The sequence below is a fragment of the Balaenoptera borealis genome, assembly GCF_965194805.1.
Source record: "Balaenoptera borealis genome assembly, chromosome: 3".
Classification (NCBI taxonomy): domain Eukaryota; kingdom Metazoa; phylum Chordata; class Mammalia; order Artiodactyla; family Balaenopteridae; genus Balaenoptera; species Balaenoptera borealis.
The window spans coordinates 2,088,430-2,105,040 of NC_138866.1; the positions used below are offsets into that span (position 1 = coordinate 2,088,430).

General features: G+C 51.4%; 1 protein-coding gene across 4 annotated transcripts in view; it reads left to right on the forward strand.

The window, feature by feature from the left end:
* Positions 1 to 16,611, forward strand: part of CDC42BPB (CDC42 binding protein kinase beta) — a 111,852-nt gene that overhangs the window by 78,513 nt on the left and 16,728 nt on the right. For 3 of the 4 annotated variants that reach the window (XR_014243301.1, XM_082387407.1, XM_082387409.1), the window contains 13 exons: positions 739 to 849; positions 2,110 to 2,354; positions 2,459 to 2,564; positions 2,935 to 3,059; positions 3,513 to 3,618; positions 6,156 to 6,304; positions 6,625 to 6,719; positions 8,584 to 8,663; positions 12,228 to 12,317; positions 12,615 to 12,692; positions 14,849 to 14,954; positions 15,632 to 15,768; positions 16,325 to 16,464. Coding sequence is in view for 3 of the 4 variants with exons in the window: in XM_082387407.1 (XP_082243533.1) it covers positions 739 to 849; positions 2,110 to 2,354; positions 2,459 to 2,564; positions 2,935 to 3,059; positions 3,513 to 3,618; positions 6,156 to 6,304; positions 6,625 to 6,719; positions 8,584 to 8,663; positions 12,228 to 12,317; positions 12,615 to 12,692; positions 14,849 to 14,954; positions 15,632 to 15,768; positions 16,325 to 16,464 (1,568 nt within the window). In the remaining variant the exon portion in view is untranslated. The remainder of the gene's footprint in view (positions 1 to 738; positions 850 to 2,109; positions 2,355 to 2,458; positions 2,565 to 2,934; positions 3,060 to 3,512; positions 3,619 to 6,155; positions 6,305 to 6,624; positions 6,720 to 8,583; positions 8,664 to 12,227; positions 12,318 to 12,614; positions 12,693 to 14,848; positions 14,955 to 15,631; positions 15,769 to 16,324; positions 16,465 to 16,611) is intronic. The other variant, XM_082387408.1, reaches the window with a different exon arrangement.

The following is a 16,611-nucleotide window of genomic DNA, read 5'->3' on the forward strand; positions in this document are numbered from 1 at the left end:
GTCATGGCACATGGGCATCATTATACCACTCTATCTACTTTCGTGTATGTTTCAAATCTTCCATGAAAAAAAAAATGAATCTGGGACTTCCCTGGTGGCGCAGTGGTTAAGAATCCACCTGCCAATGCAGGGGACACGGGTTCAAGCCCTGGTCCGGGAAGATCCCACATGCCGCGGAGCAAATAAGCCCGTGCGCCACAACTACTGAGCCTGCGCTCTGGAGCCCGCGAGCCGCAACTACGGAGCCCGCATGCCACAACTACTGAAGCCCGCGCGCCTGGAGCCCATGCTCCGCAACGAGAGAAGCCACCGCGATGAGAAGCCCACGCACTGCAACAAAGAGTAGCCCCCGCTCACCACAACTAGAGAAAGCCCACACAGCAACGAAGATCCAACACAGCCAAAAATAAATAAGTAAAATTAAAAAAAAAAAAAAAAATCTGTATTCTACAGGTATCGGAGTATTTGTTTTCCCAAACTGGTATCTTTTCTTGAAATATAGTTTCAAAGTATCAATTTAAATTAGAATTTAAACTTGTTTTATTACTAACCAGCCATTCCAGTTAAGTCCTGAAGTGTTTTTCTCAGCCTTTACTTTGTGATCAAAATCTGATGAAGAGCAAAGAATTAAAAAGGTCTGCCAGGGTTTCGTTCGCTTAGAGTTCCTTCTGGGTAAAGGTCTAGCTGCCGCGGTGGAGCTGGTTTGTGCTGATAAAAAGCGCTGTTCTCCTTCCTTAGCTGGAAGCTCAGCTCGAGGACGCCGTGGCCGAGGCCTCCAAGGAGCGCAAGCTGCGTGAGCACAGCGAGAACTTCTCCAAGCAAATAGAAAGTGAGCTTGAAGCCCTCAAGGTAGTGCTCGGTTAGGTCTTTCTTCTTACTGAGAGAGCAGACTCTTATCCTTAGCGGCTGCCGGGCGGGAGTCACCTTAAGCGATGCGATTGTCGGGGCTCCGACAAGACCCGGCGTGGGGCGGGGGCGGGGCCGGCGGGGGCCGGAACGCGATGTGAAAGCTTATGGGAGCTTCTCACCTTTAAAAACCGGGTTCCTTCGTTTCTTGTGTAAGTGTTTCCGGCAGTCTGGAGCCAGCCCTAGCAGACTGACGCCTCGTGCTTTCTCTGTGTCTGGGTTTCTAAACTCGGTGGAGCCCGCTTCTGGAGAAGCTTGCAGCCCATGTCCTGCTGCTGACACTGCAAGAGCCGGGCTGGTGGCCGGGGGCCTCGTCCAGGGCCAGAGGGCAGTGGGTGGCTGGGGAGGGGCGGGGGAGCGGGGGAGGGCCCTAGTGGCTCCTCATGGGCTTGGCGAGACTTCAGCTCCGGGACTCCACTTTCTGAGCCTGGGTTTCCTCATCTGTGAAATGCAAACGATGGGTCTTCTCTCGCCCTCACACCTGGCCCGTCCCCCCAGCACACACCCCCGAGGTGTCAGCTTCTCCCCGTCGTCTTTGCTTCCACGGGCAACACCTTTTGCCTGGACTCGGCGGCCTGTGACTGCGTCTCCCCGTCCCTTTCTGTGCCCCCTGCAGTCTGCTCTCCACACAGCAGCTCGTTACACCAGAGTCAGAGCTCGTCAGGTCGTTAGTGCCCTCTGACGGCTTCCCGCAGCGCTCGAATAACCCTGACCTCCTCCCTCGTGCCCCCCGATTCCTCCTGTTCTTCAGACACTTGCAGCTTGTCCCCCCACCTCCCTCACTCAGTGCCTCTGCCCTGGCTGAGCCCCCACCTCCCCCGTGATGAAGACCTTCCTAGCCTGATGGCTCACTTCCCACGTCACCACCCCGTGTGACCCTGTTAGCAGGAGGGTGCCTGGCACACGGTCAGCCCTCCAGAGAATACTGTTGCGTGAATGAACGAACAGCGTGAGGAGACCTTGAGGACCATTCGTGTCAGAGTGTGAGACGGGGCCTCTGGGTCCCAGGCAGATCCGGGCTCACCCCTCCCAGGGCAGACACCACCCCCCGCCCCAAAGCCTGCCCTGCAGCTGTTAGAAGGATCGGTGTCCTTTGTCAGGGCAGAGGAAGAAGTGCTTGCAAGTGTCTGCTGTGGCTGGGGTGATGCCTGAGCCTCGAGGAGGGCGCAGAGATTTGTAATTTATTCCAACCTTTATCTTCAGATGAAGCAAGGAGGCCGTGGGCCAGGTGCCGCCTTAGAACATCAGCAAGAGATTTCCAAGATAAAATCTGAGCTTGAGAAGAAGGTCCTGTTTTATGAAGAGGAATTGGTGAGACGCGAGGCCTCCCACGTGCTGGAGGTGAAGAATGTGAAGAAGGAGGTGCACGACTCTGAAAGCCAGCAGCTGGCCCTGCAGAAGGAGGTCCTGGTGCTGAAGGACAAGTTAGAGAAGTCCAAACGCGAGCGGTGAGTCCGCACAGCCCCGCGGCGCGGAGGCCTCGGGCTGAGCCGGGCCCGGGGAGGAACGTTGGCAAAGTCAGGAACCCCTAAAACCTCTCCTGCCTTCTCAGGCACAGTGAGATGGAGGAGGCCGTGGGCACAGTCAAAGACAAGTATGAACGAGAAAGGGCGATGCTGCTTGAGGAAAACAAGAAATTAACTGCTGAAAACGAAAAGGTGATTTAAAGGATCTGAACTGTCACTTTGCGGATGCTGTAGTTTTTTCAATCTTGAGTCTTAGAAGTTTGGTATTTTAAGTATTTTAATTTTTAAATGAAGTAATATGTTTGATCTTTTACGTGGGATGTTTTCATTTGGTTACAAGCTGCTAATTACCTGAAACCAATAGCTCTAATCACTTTGATGTTAAGATTTGTATTGAAACGTGACTTAAGTTAGATATGATCAGAAAGTCCACATTGGAAAATTCGTTTGGGAAACTCTCATAAGGATTAAAGAAAACTTTCAAAATTCAAAAGAACTTGTAGTTTTCATAACGCTAAGGATGCCCAGTAACGAGTTGTGTGTTACAATTGTTTAATTTCAGCTTTGTTCCTTTGTGGATAAACTCACAGCTCAGAACAGACAGCTGGAGGATGAACTGCAGGATCTGGCAGCCAAGAAGGAGTCGGTTGCCCACTGGGAAGCCCAGATCGCGGAAATCATCCAGTGGTACGTGCACGGCAAGCCCCGCGCTGCGGCCCGGCTGGCGCCCCCGTCGTGGCTTCCCCAGCTGCCACCTCCTCCTTCACACCGCACGCTGGGTCTCTGAGGTCTAACCCTACAGATCTCGCCTGTTTCCCCCAAATCGGTACCGTCTGGGGACAGCAGTTCTGTCCAGTGATCATGACATTGGACTGAAGGTGGAGAAACAGCACCATCAAGTCCCTGAGGGTGTGGGTCGCGCTGGGCCGCCCCGCGTGTCCTGGCTGAAACAGAGGCAGAGCTTCTGGGAAGCACGGCTGCACGAAGGCCCAGGAGCCCCAGAGAGCGAGCTGGGACTGGCCTCCCCTAACGGGGTGTGGGCTCGTCACGGGTGACGGGGGGTGACATGGCCTTGGGCCGCCGTGTCCTGAGGAGGGGTGGCGGGCACCTCTCGCTCACGGGATGGCCGTCCCCCTCCAGGGTCAGCGACGAGAAGGATGCCCGGGGCTATCTCCAGGCCCTGGCGTCGAAGATGACTGAGGAGCTCGAGACGCTGAGGAGCTCCAGCCTGGGGTCGAGGGCACTGGTAGGTCTGGCTCTGAAATGCGCCCTTGTGTTGCTGGGGGATCGTCAGTGGCTCCAGGTGTGAATGTGCAGGTAATTCAGTGACGTGGGAGGTTTCTGTGTGGCTAGCATCTTGTCGGGCGTCAGGAGATCACAGATTACTTTGATACCATTCATTCATTTAGCAAATCACTGTTGAGTAGCAGGCTCTGTGGCGCAGTCTTAACTTAGCAGGACGGGATTCCGCCGTCGAGGAGGTTTGCTTTATTAGTGTGTAGATCTGTCCGTCTGTCCAGCAGTCTGTGTGACTCTGAGCGCTGGGCTGGTGGTGCTGGTCCCCGTGCAGCAGCTCGCACCCCCTTCTCTCCTCCACCATTTACCGTTGTTAAAATACGCATGTGTGAGTTACTTTGTGAATAATATACAGAGTAAGAGTAAAGGTGAAGAGGAACAACTTCATTAGGATTCTGGCTAGAATTAAACTTAGTGAACGCACAGTTTTATTCCATGTTTTCCTGGTTTGAAGGTATATTTACCAAGGTGGGGGGGCCAGTACTTTCGGGTGGACTGAACTGCGGGCCCCCGTCCCACGGGGCCTGGAGCACGTGCGGCTTGTAGACGCCGAACCTCAGGAGTCCGTCTCTGATAGGTTCCAGCTCATCCTTGACCTCTCGCTCTTCTTGCGCTTCCATCACCAAAACACAATACATTTTTTGTTTTGTTTTTATTTATTTATTTTTGGCTGTGTTGGGTCTTCGTTGCTGCGCACGGGCTTTCTCTAGTTGCGGCGAGCGGGGGCCACTCTTGGTTACAGTGCGCGGACTTTTCATTACGGTGGCTTCTCTTGTTGTGGAGCATGGGCTCTAGGCGCTCGGGCTTCAGTAGTTGTGGCTTGCAGGCTTAGTAGTTGTGGCACACAGGCTTAGTTGTTCTGCGACCTGTGGGATCTTCCCGGACCAGGGCTCGAACCCGTGTCCCCTGCATCGGCAGGTGGATTCTTAACCACTGCACCACCAGGGAAGTCCAGAACACAATACTTTTGAAAACATGGACAGCTCATAATTTTATTGAAGGAAAAAATACCGCTGTGTTCTTTGCTCCACAATTGGAAAACATTTTCATTTTTACATTTATAAACACCAAATAGAATGAGCAGTAAATTTTTTTGTTTCTATTTTTTTCTTTTCTTCCAGTCATGTTTACAAGTACACTGGCATTTATAAACTGCATTAAATAAAGTTTGTGCACAAACCTCATAAAAGATGAAAGAATATGTCCTTTTAGCAAAATGGGATTGTTGAGATTCTTTTTTTTATTTTTTTTTAAATTTATTTATTAATTTTTGTCTGCGTTGGGTCTTCGTTGCTGTGCACGGGCTTTCTCTAGTTGGGGCGAGTGGGGGCTACTCTTCGTTCTGGTGTGGTGGCTTCTCGTGGCAGAGCATGGGCTCTAGGCGTGCAGGCTTCAGTAGTTGTGGCACGTGGGCTCCAGTAGTTGTGGCTCGTGGGCTCTAGAGCACAGGCTCGGTAATTGTGGCGCACGGGCTTAGTTGCTCCGCGGCATGTGGGATCTTCCCGGACCAGGGATTGAACCCGTGTCCCCTGCATTGGCAGGTGGATTCTTAACCGCTGCACCACCAGGGAAGCCCCCGTTGAGATTTTTGTTGCAAAATACAGTGTGGATAGTTCTTCGTGTTGAAGGCCTAACTGGATGAGAATGTCCTTAGAAGTGTATTGTCCTTAGAAGTGTGCTGTCTGTTCACTTACCCATTCTTGAGAAAGTTCCTCTAGGATGTGGTCCCCTGAGCCTTCTCTCAGCTTAGCGGTCCCGCTGTCACCGCTAGATGGAGCCCTGCTCTGCTCCTCCGTACCCTCTCTGATTGTCCACTAATTGTGAACCGTCTCTCTCACTCCGTTTTCTCTCTTTCTTGTTATGGAGGAAAAATGAAAAATTCTTAACCGTATTCAGTGAAAGCCTAAAAAAAAGTCTACAAGATAATCTCCCCAGATTTCTCTTATGCTCTTGAAAGTTGGTGAGATACATCAGGTAGCTCAATAAGAAAATGGAAGAATGCTGTCCTCAAGCTGGTTTATTTCACTATGACTTCAACCTTCTAGGTCATTCCATCATTCCTCCTTTCTGTTATTATTTTAGTCTTTTATCATAGGTAGGAATAATTGATGAGTAAGGACATAGTTACTAAGATGATGAAATAGCAAAATGTTTCAAGACGTAGGAAAAATAAGATAACTGTGATCCTAGACTGTAACTTAAATTTGTAAAAGAATGTAGTGGAGCCATGTAGAAATTACACTATAGGATCAGTTTTATTCTTAAAAAAAAAACCTGTAAATTTTATTCTTTAGAAGACCTCTAAGAAAGAAGTCACAAAACTAAAATTGGATCCCATGGACTTTAATAACATCTGAGAGTTGATACTTAAATATAATAAAAGCTTAAGATTCAAAGAAGATGAAGTACTTATTTGTTAGCATTAATTTTGTTAAACAAGTAAATAGCTTAAGAATGTATTTTTAATATTTGAACCGATCTCTACAGGATCCCCTTTGGAAAGTTCGCCGTAGTCAGAAGCTGGACATGTCTGCACGCCTGGAACTGCAGTCAGCTCTAGAGGCGGAGATCCGGGCCAAACAGCTCGTCCAGGAGGAGCTGAGGGAGGTCAAGGACATGAATCTCTCCTTTGAAAGGTGCCTGCGGGGCCTTGGGCCACCGGGGGCTGGCACTTATTCGGTGTTCAGTTAGACCTGGGTGCACGGGTATGTGCGAGCACTTCACCTGCTGGGGGCTGTGCTTATTAGTGTTTTCAGGAAAAAATGAGAGCATGAGAGTCTGCAGTTTTGAAGTGTATGAACAGGGGAACTTGTCGTGCCTGCCCTGCCGCTTTCCCAGGCCACCTGGGTTAAACTCTCTCCCTCCCCCCACCCCCCCCAACATCTTGACACTCTCTGAGCCAGCACAGAGGTGACTTGGGCTCTGGGCACTTAAAGCTGTTTATTTTTTATTTTAGCAAACTAAAGGATTCCGAAGCCAAGAATAGAGAATTATTAGAAGAAATGGAAATTTTGAAGAAGAAGATGGAAGAAAAGTTTAGAGCAGATACTGGTAAATTAGAATCAACGTGTCTGAATTTTCTTTTTTTTAAATTTATTTTTGGCTGCATTGGGTCTTCATTGCTGTGCGCAGGCTTTTCTCTAGTTGCTGAGGGTGGGGGCTACTCTTCATTGCAGTGCGTGGGCTTCTCATCGCGGTGGCTTCTCATTGTTGCAGAGCACGGGTTCTAGGCACGCGGGCTTCAGTAGTTGTGGCTCGCGGGCTCTAGAGCGCAGGCTCAGTAGATGTGGCGCACGGGCTTAGTTGCTCCACGGCATGTGGGATCTTCCCGGACCAGGGCTCGAACCTGTGTTCCCTGCATTGGCAGGTGGATTCTTAACCACTGCGCCACCCAGGGAAGCCCCTGAATTATTTAAATATAAACCTTTTTTAATGAAATGGTTTTATTTTAGATTTCATTTCTTTTAGGTTTAATAGTTTTTAGTTACATAAAGAAAGCACTTAGCATAATTCCAAAGTCCAAATTCTGAAGTAGAGTTTGTTCAAGGATGCCTTCTCCAAAGGTAGCCACAGTTTTTGGTTTATTCTTCCTTTGTTTCACCTTGAAAATATAAAGCAAATACCCGTACCTGTATAATTAGACAGTTGTGTCCCCCATGACTTCACAAAGGCCTGCCCTGCTCTGTTCTGCGCTCGGGCGAGGCCACAGCCCTCAGCTGGTCCCGGACCCTTCGCCCAGCACAGCCCAGCACCCTGCTGGGTGTTGGGCTGTTCTGGTCTCTTGCTATCACAGAGTGCTGCAGTGAGTAGCTGTGTGCATATAGCGTTTCCTATTTCTGTCCGTGAATTTTGGGGATAGATTTCCAGAAGTGGGATTGCCAGTCAGAGGTCAAGCATGCATACACTTAGCCTCAACAGTGCTGGATTCTGCTCCGATGCTTGTGCATTTGTGTCTCCACCACAGTGCAGGCGAGGGTCCCTGCCCCAGAGCCTCGCCCACAAAGAATGATCTTACTCTGAATGGGTGAGAAGTAGCACCACATTTGCATTTTTTCTTATTATGAGCAAGATTGCACATCTTTCCATATGTTGGAGGGCTATTTGTATTTCTTATTCTGGTGACTTATGTATCTGTGTTTTCTGCCCATTTTTTAAAATTCAAGTTGTGGCTTTTTCTTAATTTTTAGAAGCTTTTTATGTATTGAGGACTAGAACCTTTTGTTTGACAGAAGTTGCAAATATTTTTCCTAGTTTGTCTTTTGTCTTTGTTTATGATGGTTTTTTGCTGTTGTTGTGTTTTTTTGTTTTGCCAAGTGTAAGGTGTTTTTATTGTTGTTTTTTTAAATTTTTGTGTGTCAAATTTATCAGTTTTTTCCCTTTTTTGAGTCACAGGGCAATACCCCCAAGTCCCCAGTTGCTCAAGTAATTCGCTCATGTCTTCTTTTGACGCTTGCATAGTCTCACTTTTAACATTTAGATTACTGACCTATCTGGAATTTACTATGATGTACAGTTTGAGGGGCGGACCCCGTTTTATCTTTTTCCTGTGGCTAGTTAGTTGTGCAGTGCCAGTTATTAAAAAGTTCCCCTCGCTACTGATTTCAGATGTGAGTCTGATCATAGATGAGATTTAATTACCAAGGGCCCTGGGGGCTGTTCCTGGATTTTCTGCCCTGCTCATCGTCCATGGGCGAGACCCCCTGATTCTAATTAGAGAGGCTTTAATGAATCTGCTTTAGTATCTGGTAGGTCTCCTCCCCCCACCCACCCCCTCATTTTTAGAGATTTCCGGATAGTCTTCCTCGGTTACTCTCTCAGATTTATCATTTAACTGACAGAGAATTGATATCTCGATGATACTGAGTATTTGCATCTTAAATTTTTTACCTTGACTAGTCTCGTTTTGTTCTTACAGGACTCAAACTTCCAGATTTTCAGGATTCTATTTTTGAGTACTTCAACACTGCACCTCTTGCGCACGATCTGACGTTTAGAGTAAGTAATTATTTTTTTAAAGTGACAGATGAATTGATGACAAGTCAGACATCACTTACTGTGATTTGACTACCTACGGGGCCGCAAACCCACAGTACATTGGCCCCTGGCAGTTTAGCTCAGCTGTGCCGACCCTGCAGTTGACCAGGGGCTAAACGTGTACGGTTGGAAGCAGTTAGGGTGTTTGAGACGTTCACAGAGGGGCCCCTCAAGTTAGGTGGAGGGTTAAGAGAGTGCTTGGCATCTTCCGGGAGGAAGTCCACACCGGCCTCTGCCTGTGTGCTGAATATTTCAGGCAGTTTTTAAACCGCAAGTTCTCACGCTGAAGAATGAGCCGGTCGTGTTCCCGTTTCAGTACGGTGCAGCCTCGCCGGGGCGGAGGTGGGTGGCTTGGAAGAACAGTCCGGCCCGGGCCCCTGTTGCGGTCCTGGTGCTAGAGTTCATCGCCTCTGCTCAGGGAGACCCGACCCGCGCAGGAGGAACCCAGAGCAGCCCCTCCAGCCTGGGGAGCGGCTGCTGGTCTGAGTGGATCCCGCTTCCCTCCTCCTCTGCGGCGCGTTCTTCACATCACTCCGTGGGGGCAGGACGGTCTCTGCAAAGCTGCAGGGATGGGCCCTTCCCAGCAGCCCCTTGAAGCAAGCCGCAACGGGAAACTAGTGAAGGGAAATCTCATTAATGGGACTTCTGATGTGTTTGCCGTTGCTTTTGTTTTCTAACTTTTTATTAGAAAATTTTAAACCTGCAGGAAACTTGAAAGAATAGTACAGTGAACATATGTATCTCTCACCTGGCCTGTTGCTGCACTTGCTTTCTCCCCCTCTCTCTCCACACGCACAGGGACCTTTTTCCCCTGAGCTATTTGAGCATGGGTCGCAGGCATCATGACCCCTAATACACTCAATACTCCAGCGTTACTTTCCTGAGTTGAAGACGTTCCCCTGCGTATCCACAGTGCCGTCACCGCGCGGGGACGGTTTGCACTGATGCCGCAGCGCACAGCTGCCTTCCCTCCTGCTCAGGAGCCAGAGCTCGTGTCTCTTTGGTCTCCTTTAATCTGGAGCCGTGCCCCTGTCTCCCCCACCCCCACACTTTGTTTTTTATAGCATTGATATTTTTGTAGCGTCCAGACCAGTTGTCTTGTAGAAAGCCCTCCACTCTTCCTCTTGATTAGATGTGAGCTGAACGTCTTGATGTGAACTCTGCGCGGGAGGTGGTGTGTTCTCCCCGTGAGCGGAGGCCCGTTTGCTCAGCGCTGGCGACGCTAAGCTTCTTGACCCTTCGGTGGAGGTGGTGTCTGCCAGACCCCGCCCTGGGAAGGGCCCCGGGAGCAGTCAGCGGTCACCGTGGGTTAGCGGACGACCGTGATCCTTGCCTAGATCAGTTGTTAGAAGATCCAAGCGGATCTGTTGCCCCCACCATTCTGGGCACACACCTGTTTACATTCACCTGTCAAGAGGGTTTCTTTTTTTTTTTTTAAACCAGTGACATCTTATTGTTATTTATTTATTTATTTATTCATGGCTGTGTTGGGTCTTCGTTTCTGTCTGAGGGCTTTCTCCAGTTGCGGCGAGCGGGGGCCACTCTTCATCGCGGTGCGCGGGCCTCTCACTATCGCGGTCTCTCTTGTTGCGGAGCACAGGCTCCAGACGCGCAGGCTCAGTAGTTGTGGCTCACGGGCCCAGTTGCTCTGCGGCATGTGGGATCTTCCCAGACCAGGGCTCGAACCCGTGTCCCCTGCATTAGCAGGCAGATTCTCAACCACTGCGCCATCAGAGAAGCCCCCAAGAGGGTTTTTTGGGGCTTCGCTGGTGGCGCAGTGGTTGAGAATCTGCCTGCCAATGCAGGGAGGGGGGTGGCGGGCAGGACAGCAGTGGCTTTTCTGTAAAACTAGTGGACAGAGTAGCAATCCATGTGGTGGCAGGTGGTTTCTGGCTCGGGCCTTCCATCTCCGTGGGCGGCCAGCGGAGCGGTTTCAGTGGCGGCGGAGGTTATGATCTCTGAACCTTATCCTGTGTAGCCAGCACTCCTGCCATTTTCATGCTTTAGTCCCTCACTAGCCTGTGATTTAAGTAGGAAGGACATTTCCTGATGGAAAGAAGAAAATCCTTGGTCAGAGTCTGAGTGTGCTAGGAGGGTTTCCAGACATGAGAAATGTCTGATTGAAGCTTCTCTTCCGCTTTCCCCATATTAAGCTTGCTATTTATACTAGAAATGTTTGCCACAATGAGTGAATCAGTGTATTTTCACGCAAGTTTTTATTGGGTGGGAATGATGGTTTTGTTCCTCTCATCTGTCGCAACCGAGGACTCTGTCTCCTCCTCCTCATCCTCTCTGCCAGCCTCTTGGGAAGAAGGAAGTCACTGCCGGCGCCGCTCCCCGCTCCCCGCGCCCTCACTCACGTCAGCAGAGCGGCACTGGATGTGCACCTCTCCTCCTCCTTCATTTGCATCCTTTTGATTAATTAACCAACTAAATGAAACTAGTGGGGCTGTTACACGGCTAAAATTAAATTACTTAATGTTCTTTTGCCCTTCATTTATCTAAAGATGGAACTGTAACTCATTTAACATATCTTATTTATGGGAGAAACTTGCTTATATTTGTAGCTAATTGATCTAGCCTTTCCCTTGTGAGTTTGCTTACAAATTCAAATATTGGAGTACACAGTTGTGCATGTGTTTTTTGTGTATGTGCTGCCTTCCCATCTGAATTTGGCTCCTTAGACAGCAGCCTAATTAATTCCAGCCATTGGAAAGTGTTTCTCTGATTTGGTTCAATGGGATTTCGATTCGGAACACAAGATAACAGCTGTATACTGCTCTTGTAGGCACCTACCCAGCTACTTCTGTGTCACATTTATGAAGCTTTGTAAACTGTGTATGTGCATCTGTGTGAATCGTAATTGCTGGTGATGAGGAAACGTTAGAATCAGGAACACTCATGAATGTGAAGTCATTTTTAGGTGGTTTTAGAATGCAGCTTGAGCTTCAAATTGTGGAAGTAAATTGGGAATCTTGAGTTATCAGAACAGAACATTGCTTCCCTGTGTCATAAAGCTTCCAGGGAAATTCCTACTTCTGGTCACAGGTCCATAGACCTTTTTTGACGTTAGTATTTTTTCTCGATCCCTGAGTTGAGGTTATGGAGCACGTGGCTACTTGATCTTAGGGCTCCTGGGTGCAGAGTTAAATCACTGCTGAGTGACCTCAGAGGGTTGGCAGCTCCCGTTCCTGCCCTTAAATGGCTGGGGCCGGAGGATGGGGGGGTCCGGGCTGCAGTTGGAGGGTGAGGCCTTTGGCGATCGTCGTGACTTGTCCGAGGCCACCCTCCCACGCGGTCGCCACCCCAGCCTTAGAACGCCGGGGGCAGAGGCCGCAGAGAAGGTAGGACAGCTGTGAGTGAGGTGGGGTCCGTGGCGGGACGTACCAGGACTAAGGACCGGTGCTGGGACCTTAGGTCCCCAATGAAATGCACTTTTTAAATAAAGAACATGTAGTTAGAGTCTGAATTCTGCAGAATAAGCTCTTTTATTCCCACACTATTTCTCTGCCTTTGTTTTCACAGACCAGCTCAACGAGTGAGCAAGAAACACAAGCTCCAAAGCCAGAGGCGTCCCCACCAGTCTCTGTGGCCGCAAGCACAGAACAACAGGAGGTGAGAGTATTGCCCTGTTGACGCCCCGAGAGCCCTGGGGTCTGCCCCCTGCCCCCACGTCCACGCGCCTCGCTGCCCTCGAACAGAAGCTGCCCTGGTGCCTCACAGCTTGTCACTCCAAGCCCGGCTTGTGTTTGAGAATTACTGTCAGTGCATCAGCCAGATGAGGGCTGCTTTGACAGGTGTCTCAACAATGTAGTAAATTAAAATGCAGGACTGTTCATTATTAATCAGTTCTGCTGTGTAAGAGGCGTGCTGAGCTATGACAGTGCTCACCTGTCCACGCTTGTCCCCCAGGACGTGGCTCGGGCCCCTCAGAGGCCACCCACCGTGCCGCTGCCCACCACACAGACCCTCGCTCTGACGGGACCAAAGGTAGGAGGGACCTTGCTCTTCCCCGGGGGACCTTCTCAGATTTAGACAACTTTTGTGTAAATAAGATGAACTTAGTATTTTCACGTACACAGTAATGTTTTGTTTTGAGTAGTGTGTAATCCAGAAAGCATCAGGACCCTGTGTTTCCTATACTTCTTCTTTTTTTTTTAAAATATATTTAATTAATTAATTTGTTTATTTTTGGCTGCGTTGGGTCTTTGTTGCTGCGCGCGGGCTTCTCTCTAGTTGCAGCGAGCGGGGGCTACTCTTCCTTGCAGTACGCGGGCTTCACATTGTGGTGGCTTCTCGTTGCAGAGCATGGGCTCTACGTTCACGGGCTTCAGTAGTTGTGACACGCGGGCTCAGTAGTTGTGGCTCGCGGGCTCTAGAGCACAGGCTCAGTAGTTGTGGCGCATGGGCTTAGTTGCTCTGCAGCATGTGGGATCTTCCCGGACCAGGGCTTGAACCCATGTCCCCTACATTGGCAGGCAGATTCTTAACCACTGCGCCACCAGGGAAGCCCCCAGACTCATGGTTAATTTTTATGTTTAAATCTTTGATCCATCTGGAGCTTATTTTGGATTGAGGAAGGAATTAGGAATCCATATTTATTTTATTATAAATGACTAGTTGGTTGTTCCAGTACCTTTTATTAAATTAACCCTGCCAACTTTATTATATGTCTTTTTTTTTTTTTTTTTTTTTTTTGGCTGCGTTGGGTCTGCGTTGCTTCATGTGGGCTTTCTCTAGTTGCGGGAGCGGGGGCTACTCTTCGTTGTGGTGCGCGGGCTTCTCATTGCGGTGGCTTCTCTTGTTGCAGAGCACGGGCTCTAGGCACGTGGGCTTCAGTAGTTGTAGCATATGGGCTCAGTAGTTGTGGTTCTTGGGCTCTAGAGCACAGGCGCAGTAGTTGTGGCGCACGGGCTTAGTTGCTCCGCGGCATGTGGGATCCTCCTGGACCAGGGCTTGAACCCGTGTCCCCTGCGTTGGCGGGCGGATTCTTAACCACTGCGCCACCAGGGAAGCCTGGCAGGCGGACTCTTAACCGCGGCGCCACCAGCTGAAGCCCCCTGTGTTTTCTTGATTAAACCAATGAGACATGAATGCATTTTAATGGGCTGATTTCAGAGTCTAACCTCCCCGCCCCTCTGTCTTCACCCCCAGACCGCGTTTCCTCGTCCCCTGGTAACCACTCTGTGCTCAGTGTCCATTAAGTCCCTTCTCCACATTTGTTCCCATTCATCTGGCTGCACTTTGAGCCTCAGAGAACCACGTGGTCTATGGGAGGCACTTCTTCCTCAGCGTGAATGGAATTCTGCTCAGTGTGCAGCTTCGTAACTTGTCTTTTTCGTAAATGTATTTTGAAGAGCTGTGCCGTCAGTACGCACGGGTTCAGCGTAGGTCATGGCTTCGAGGTGTGACAAGGCCCTGGTTTCAAGCTTAGTAGGTGTCTGGCCTTACGTACTAGATGTTTTCTTTTCTCTAATGTAGACACGGTCTTTTCTAAGCCTTCAGTCACAGGCAGCCATGCCAGCTAGAGACAGGGGGCTTGATTTTGTTTGAGACCAGCTAACGGCTTGGCTTTTGGAGTACGATTCTCGTGGAGTCAGGGGTCAGACCGCTCTCTGGATTTTGTGTTGGTCACTCCCTTGCTTCCTGCACACGGTTCCGCGTCTTCACGGGCCCCTGAAAGGAATCCTTTCATTTGCCGTGTTAGGCTTCACGGACGCTGGCTGGGCTTCTCACTCCATTGTCCGTGGCGTCCTGTGTCTGTTCTCCCGACAAGGAGCACTGCGTCTTTCCAGACTCCTGCTGGGAGGAACAAGCTGCTGCGGGTGGCAGCCCACTCCAGAACATGGCCCAGGCCAGCCCCAGAGCCTCTGGCAGCCAAGGGGCTCGGGTCACCATGGCACCCCAGCCCGACCAGCCTCGCTGGTGTGGGCAGCGAGGGTCTTCACTGAAGGCCACACGTGTGGACTCATTTTCTGGCTCAGGCTCCGTGCGTGGGGTCACGCCGGGAACCGCGCACGTCGTGGTGAAAGCGTGTGGCTCAGCTTTTCCAGGGCGCGCTCCAGTTGTTGGAACGCTTGGTTACAAGCAGGCATGTCCCCGGTCCCCACCGCCCGTGTCTCACCACCTTGACCTTCCTCCTGCAGCCGAAAGCGCACCAGTTCAGCATCAAGTCCTTCTCCAGCCCCACGCAGTGCAGCCACTGCACCTCCCTGATGGTGGGGCTGATCCGCCAGGGCTATGCCTGCGAGGGTGAGTGCGGCCTGCGAGGGTGAGTGCGGCCTGCGAGCCGAGAGGGGCCGGGCGTGGGAGTCACGGTGAAGGCCGGCGAGGCCAAGGGCCGCCTAGCCGTGAGGGGCCCAGGGCACATGCTCCTTCTCTGGCTTTACAAGAGCTCGGTGCAGGTCTCTGAGTTGAGATCATGCTGCAGTGGACAGCGCGCTGCTCTGGGGCGACCAGGGTGTCTGTTGGTCCTTGTTTGTTACAAAACGTAGCATCCACGTCCCGTCCACGTCCATTCTCCAAGATGAGGAAGAGCAGAGAGTAAGAAGAACTCTACGATCTTCCGCTGTCAGGTCATTTAGAGATGAGCACCACGGTCTGGTATCTCTCCTGCTGGTTTGTCACTGTGAGCATCTTAGGCCTCTGTGTTGTGCTCTCGCCCTGGACTGGGGCTGGGCGGTCATGCGTGGCCAGCCGAGGTCCCGCGGTGAGAGGTGGGACGAGCCTGGGGCCGGAGCCCCCGAGCACAGGCACCAGCCCCCCAGCGAGTGCTAGTGAGCATGTGGAAAAGTTGCTCGATGCCAGCCTACCCTGAGCGTTTGTGGGAACTGCTCTAAAAACTGTTTCCTTCTTGGGGTGCCACGCACGTCTGAGGCAACTGCTGCTTTCGGGGCGCAGGTCTGACAGTGTGTCCTGTGCTTTCGCAGTGTGCTCATTTGCCTGCCACGTGTCTTGCAAGGACAGCGCTCCCCAGGTGTGCCCCATACCCCCTGAGCAGTCCAAGCGGCCTCTTGGTGTGGACGTACAGAGAGGCATAGGAACGGCCTACAAGGGCTACGTGAAGGTAGGACGTTCCCCCCGCTGCCTGCCCAGGCAGGCGACCCAGCCTGGTGACCCACAGCCATGCCCAGCTGCCCTGGAAATCGGTCCCTTTGCTGCATGAAGCGACCCACATGCCGGTCCTGGGAGCCCTCCCCTCCTGGGGTCCTGAGGACCCCCCCAGAAACACAGCATCAGCCGGGGCCTCTCGTCCCCACCTCCTGGGCTGATGCGCTTATGGTTTCAAAGCCAAGTGCCATTTGAAGGCGCTGTGCCCGGCCCAGCATTCCACGACGCTCCACGTCTGCTGTGAACACACCCATTCGTTGAGCTGTCTGCACTGTCCCCTGCGTCACCTTCTGTCATGGGCAGAGCCCCTCCCCAGCACTGCCCGAGTCATCCTGGGCCCAGACGCAGCTCTGCCGCCGGCCTGGACTGGCCGTGCAGCAGCTAGGAGGGCACCACCGCACAGCAGCTGCCTCCAGGAAGTCTCCCGGGCCTGCCACCGCCACTTCCCGCTGCCCGGACCTGTTGCGGCCGGCACCCCTGGCCCAGAGGAACATGGTTACTTTGATCCGCAGGTCCCCAAGCCGAGCGGGGTGAAGAAGGGGTGGCAGCGGGCCTACGCGGTCGTCTGTGACTGCAAGCTCTTTCTGTACGATCTGCCCGAGGGCAGGTCCACCCAGCCTGGCGTCGTGGCCAGCCAAGTCCTGGACCTCAGGTTGGTGTGGCGCAGTCTATCCTCGTTCTAGGAGGTTTACTTGACTTACATATCTGAGAATGAGAGTTTGTTGCTTGGTAGCCTTTAACCCCATTTCTACCTTCACGCCCTTAATTATTGGGCAGCTCCAAAAACAGGTGCCTGCTA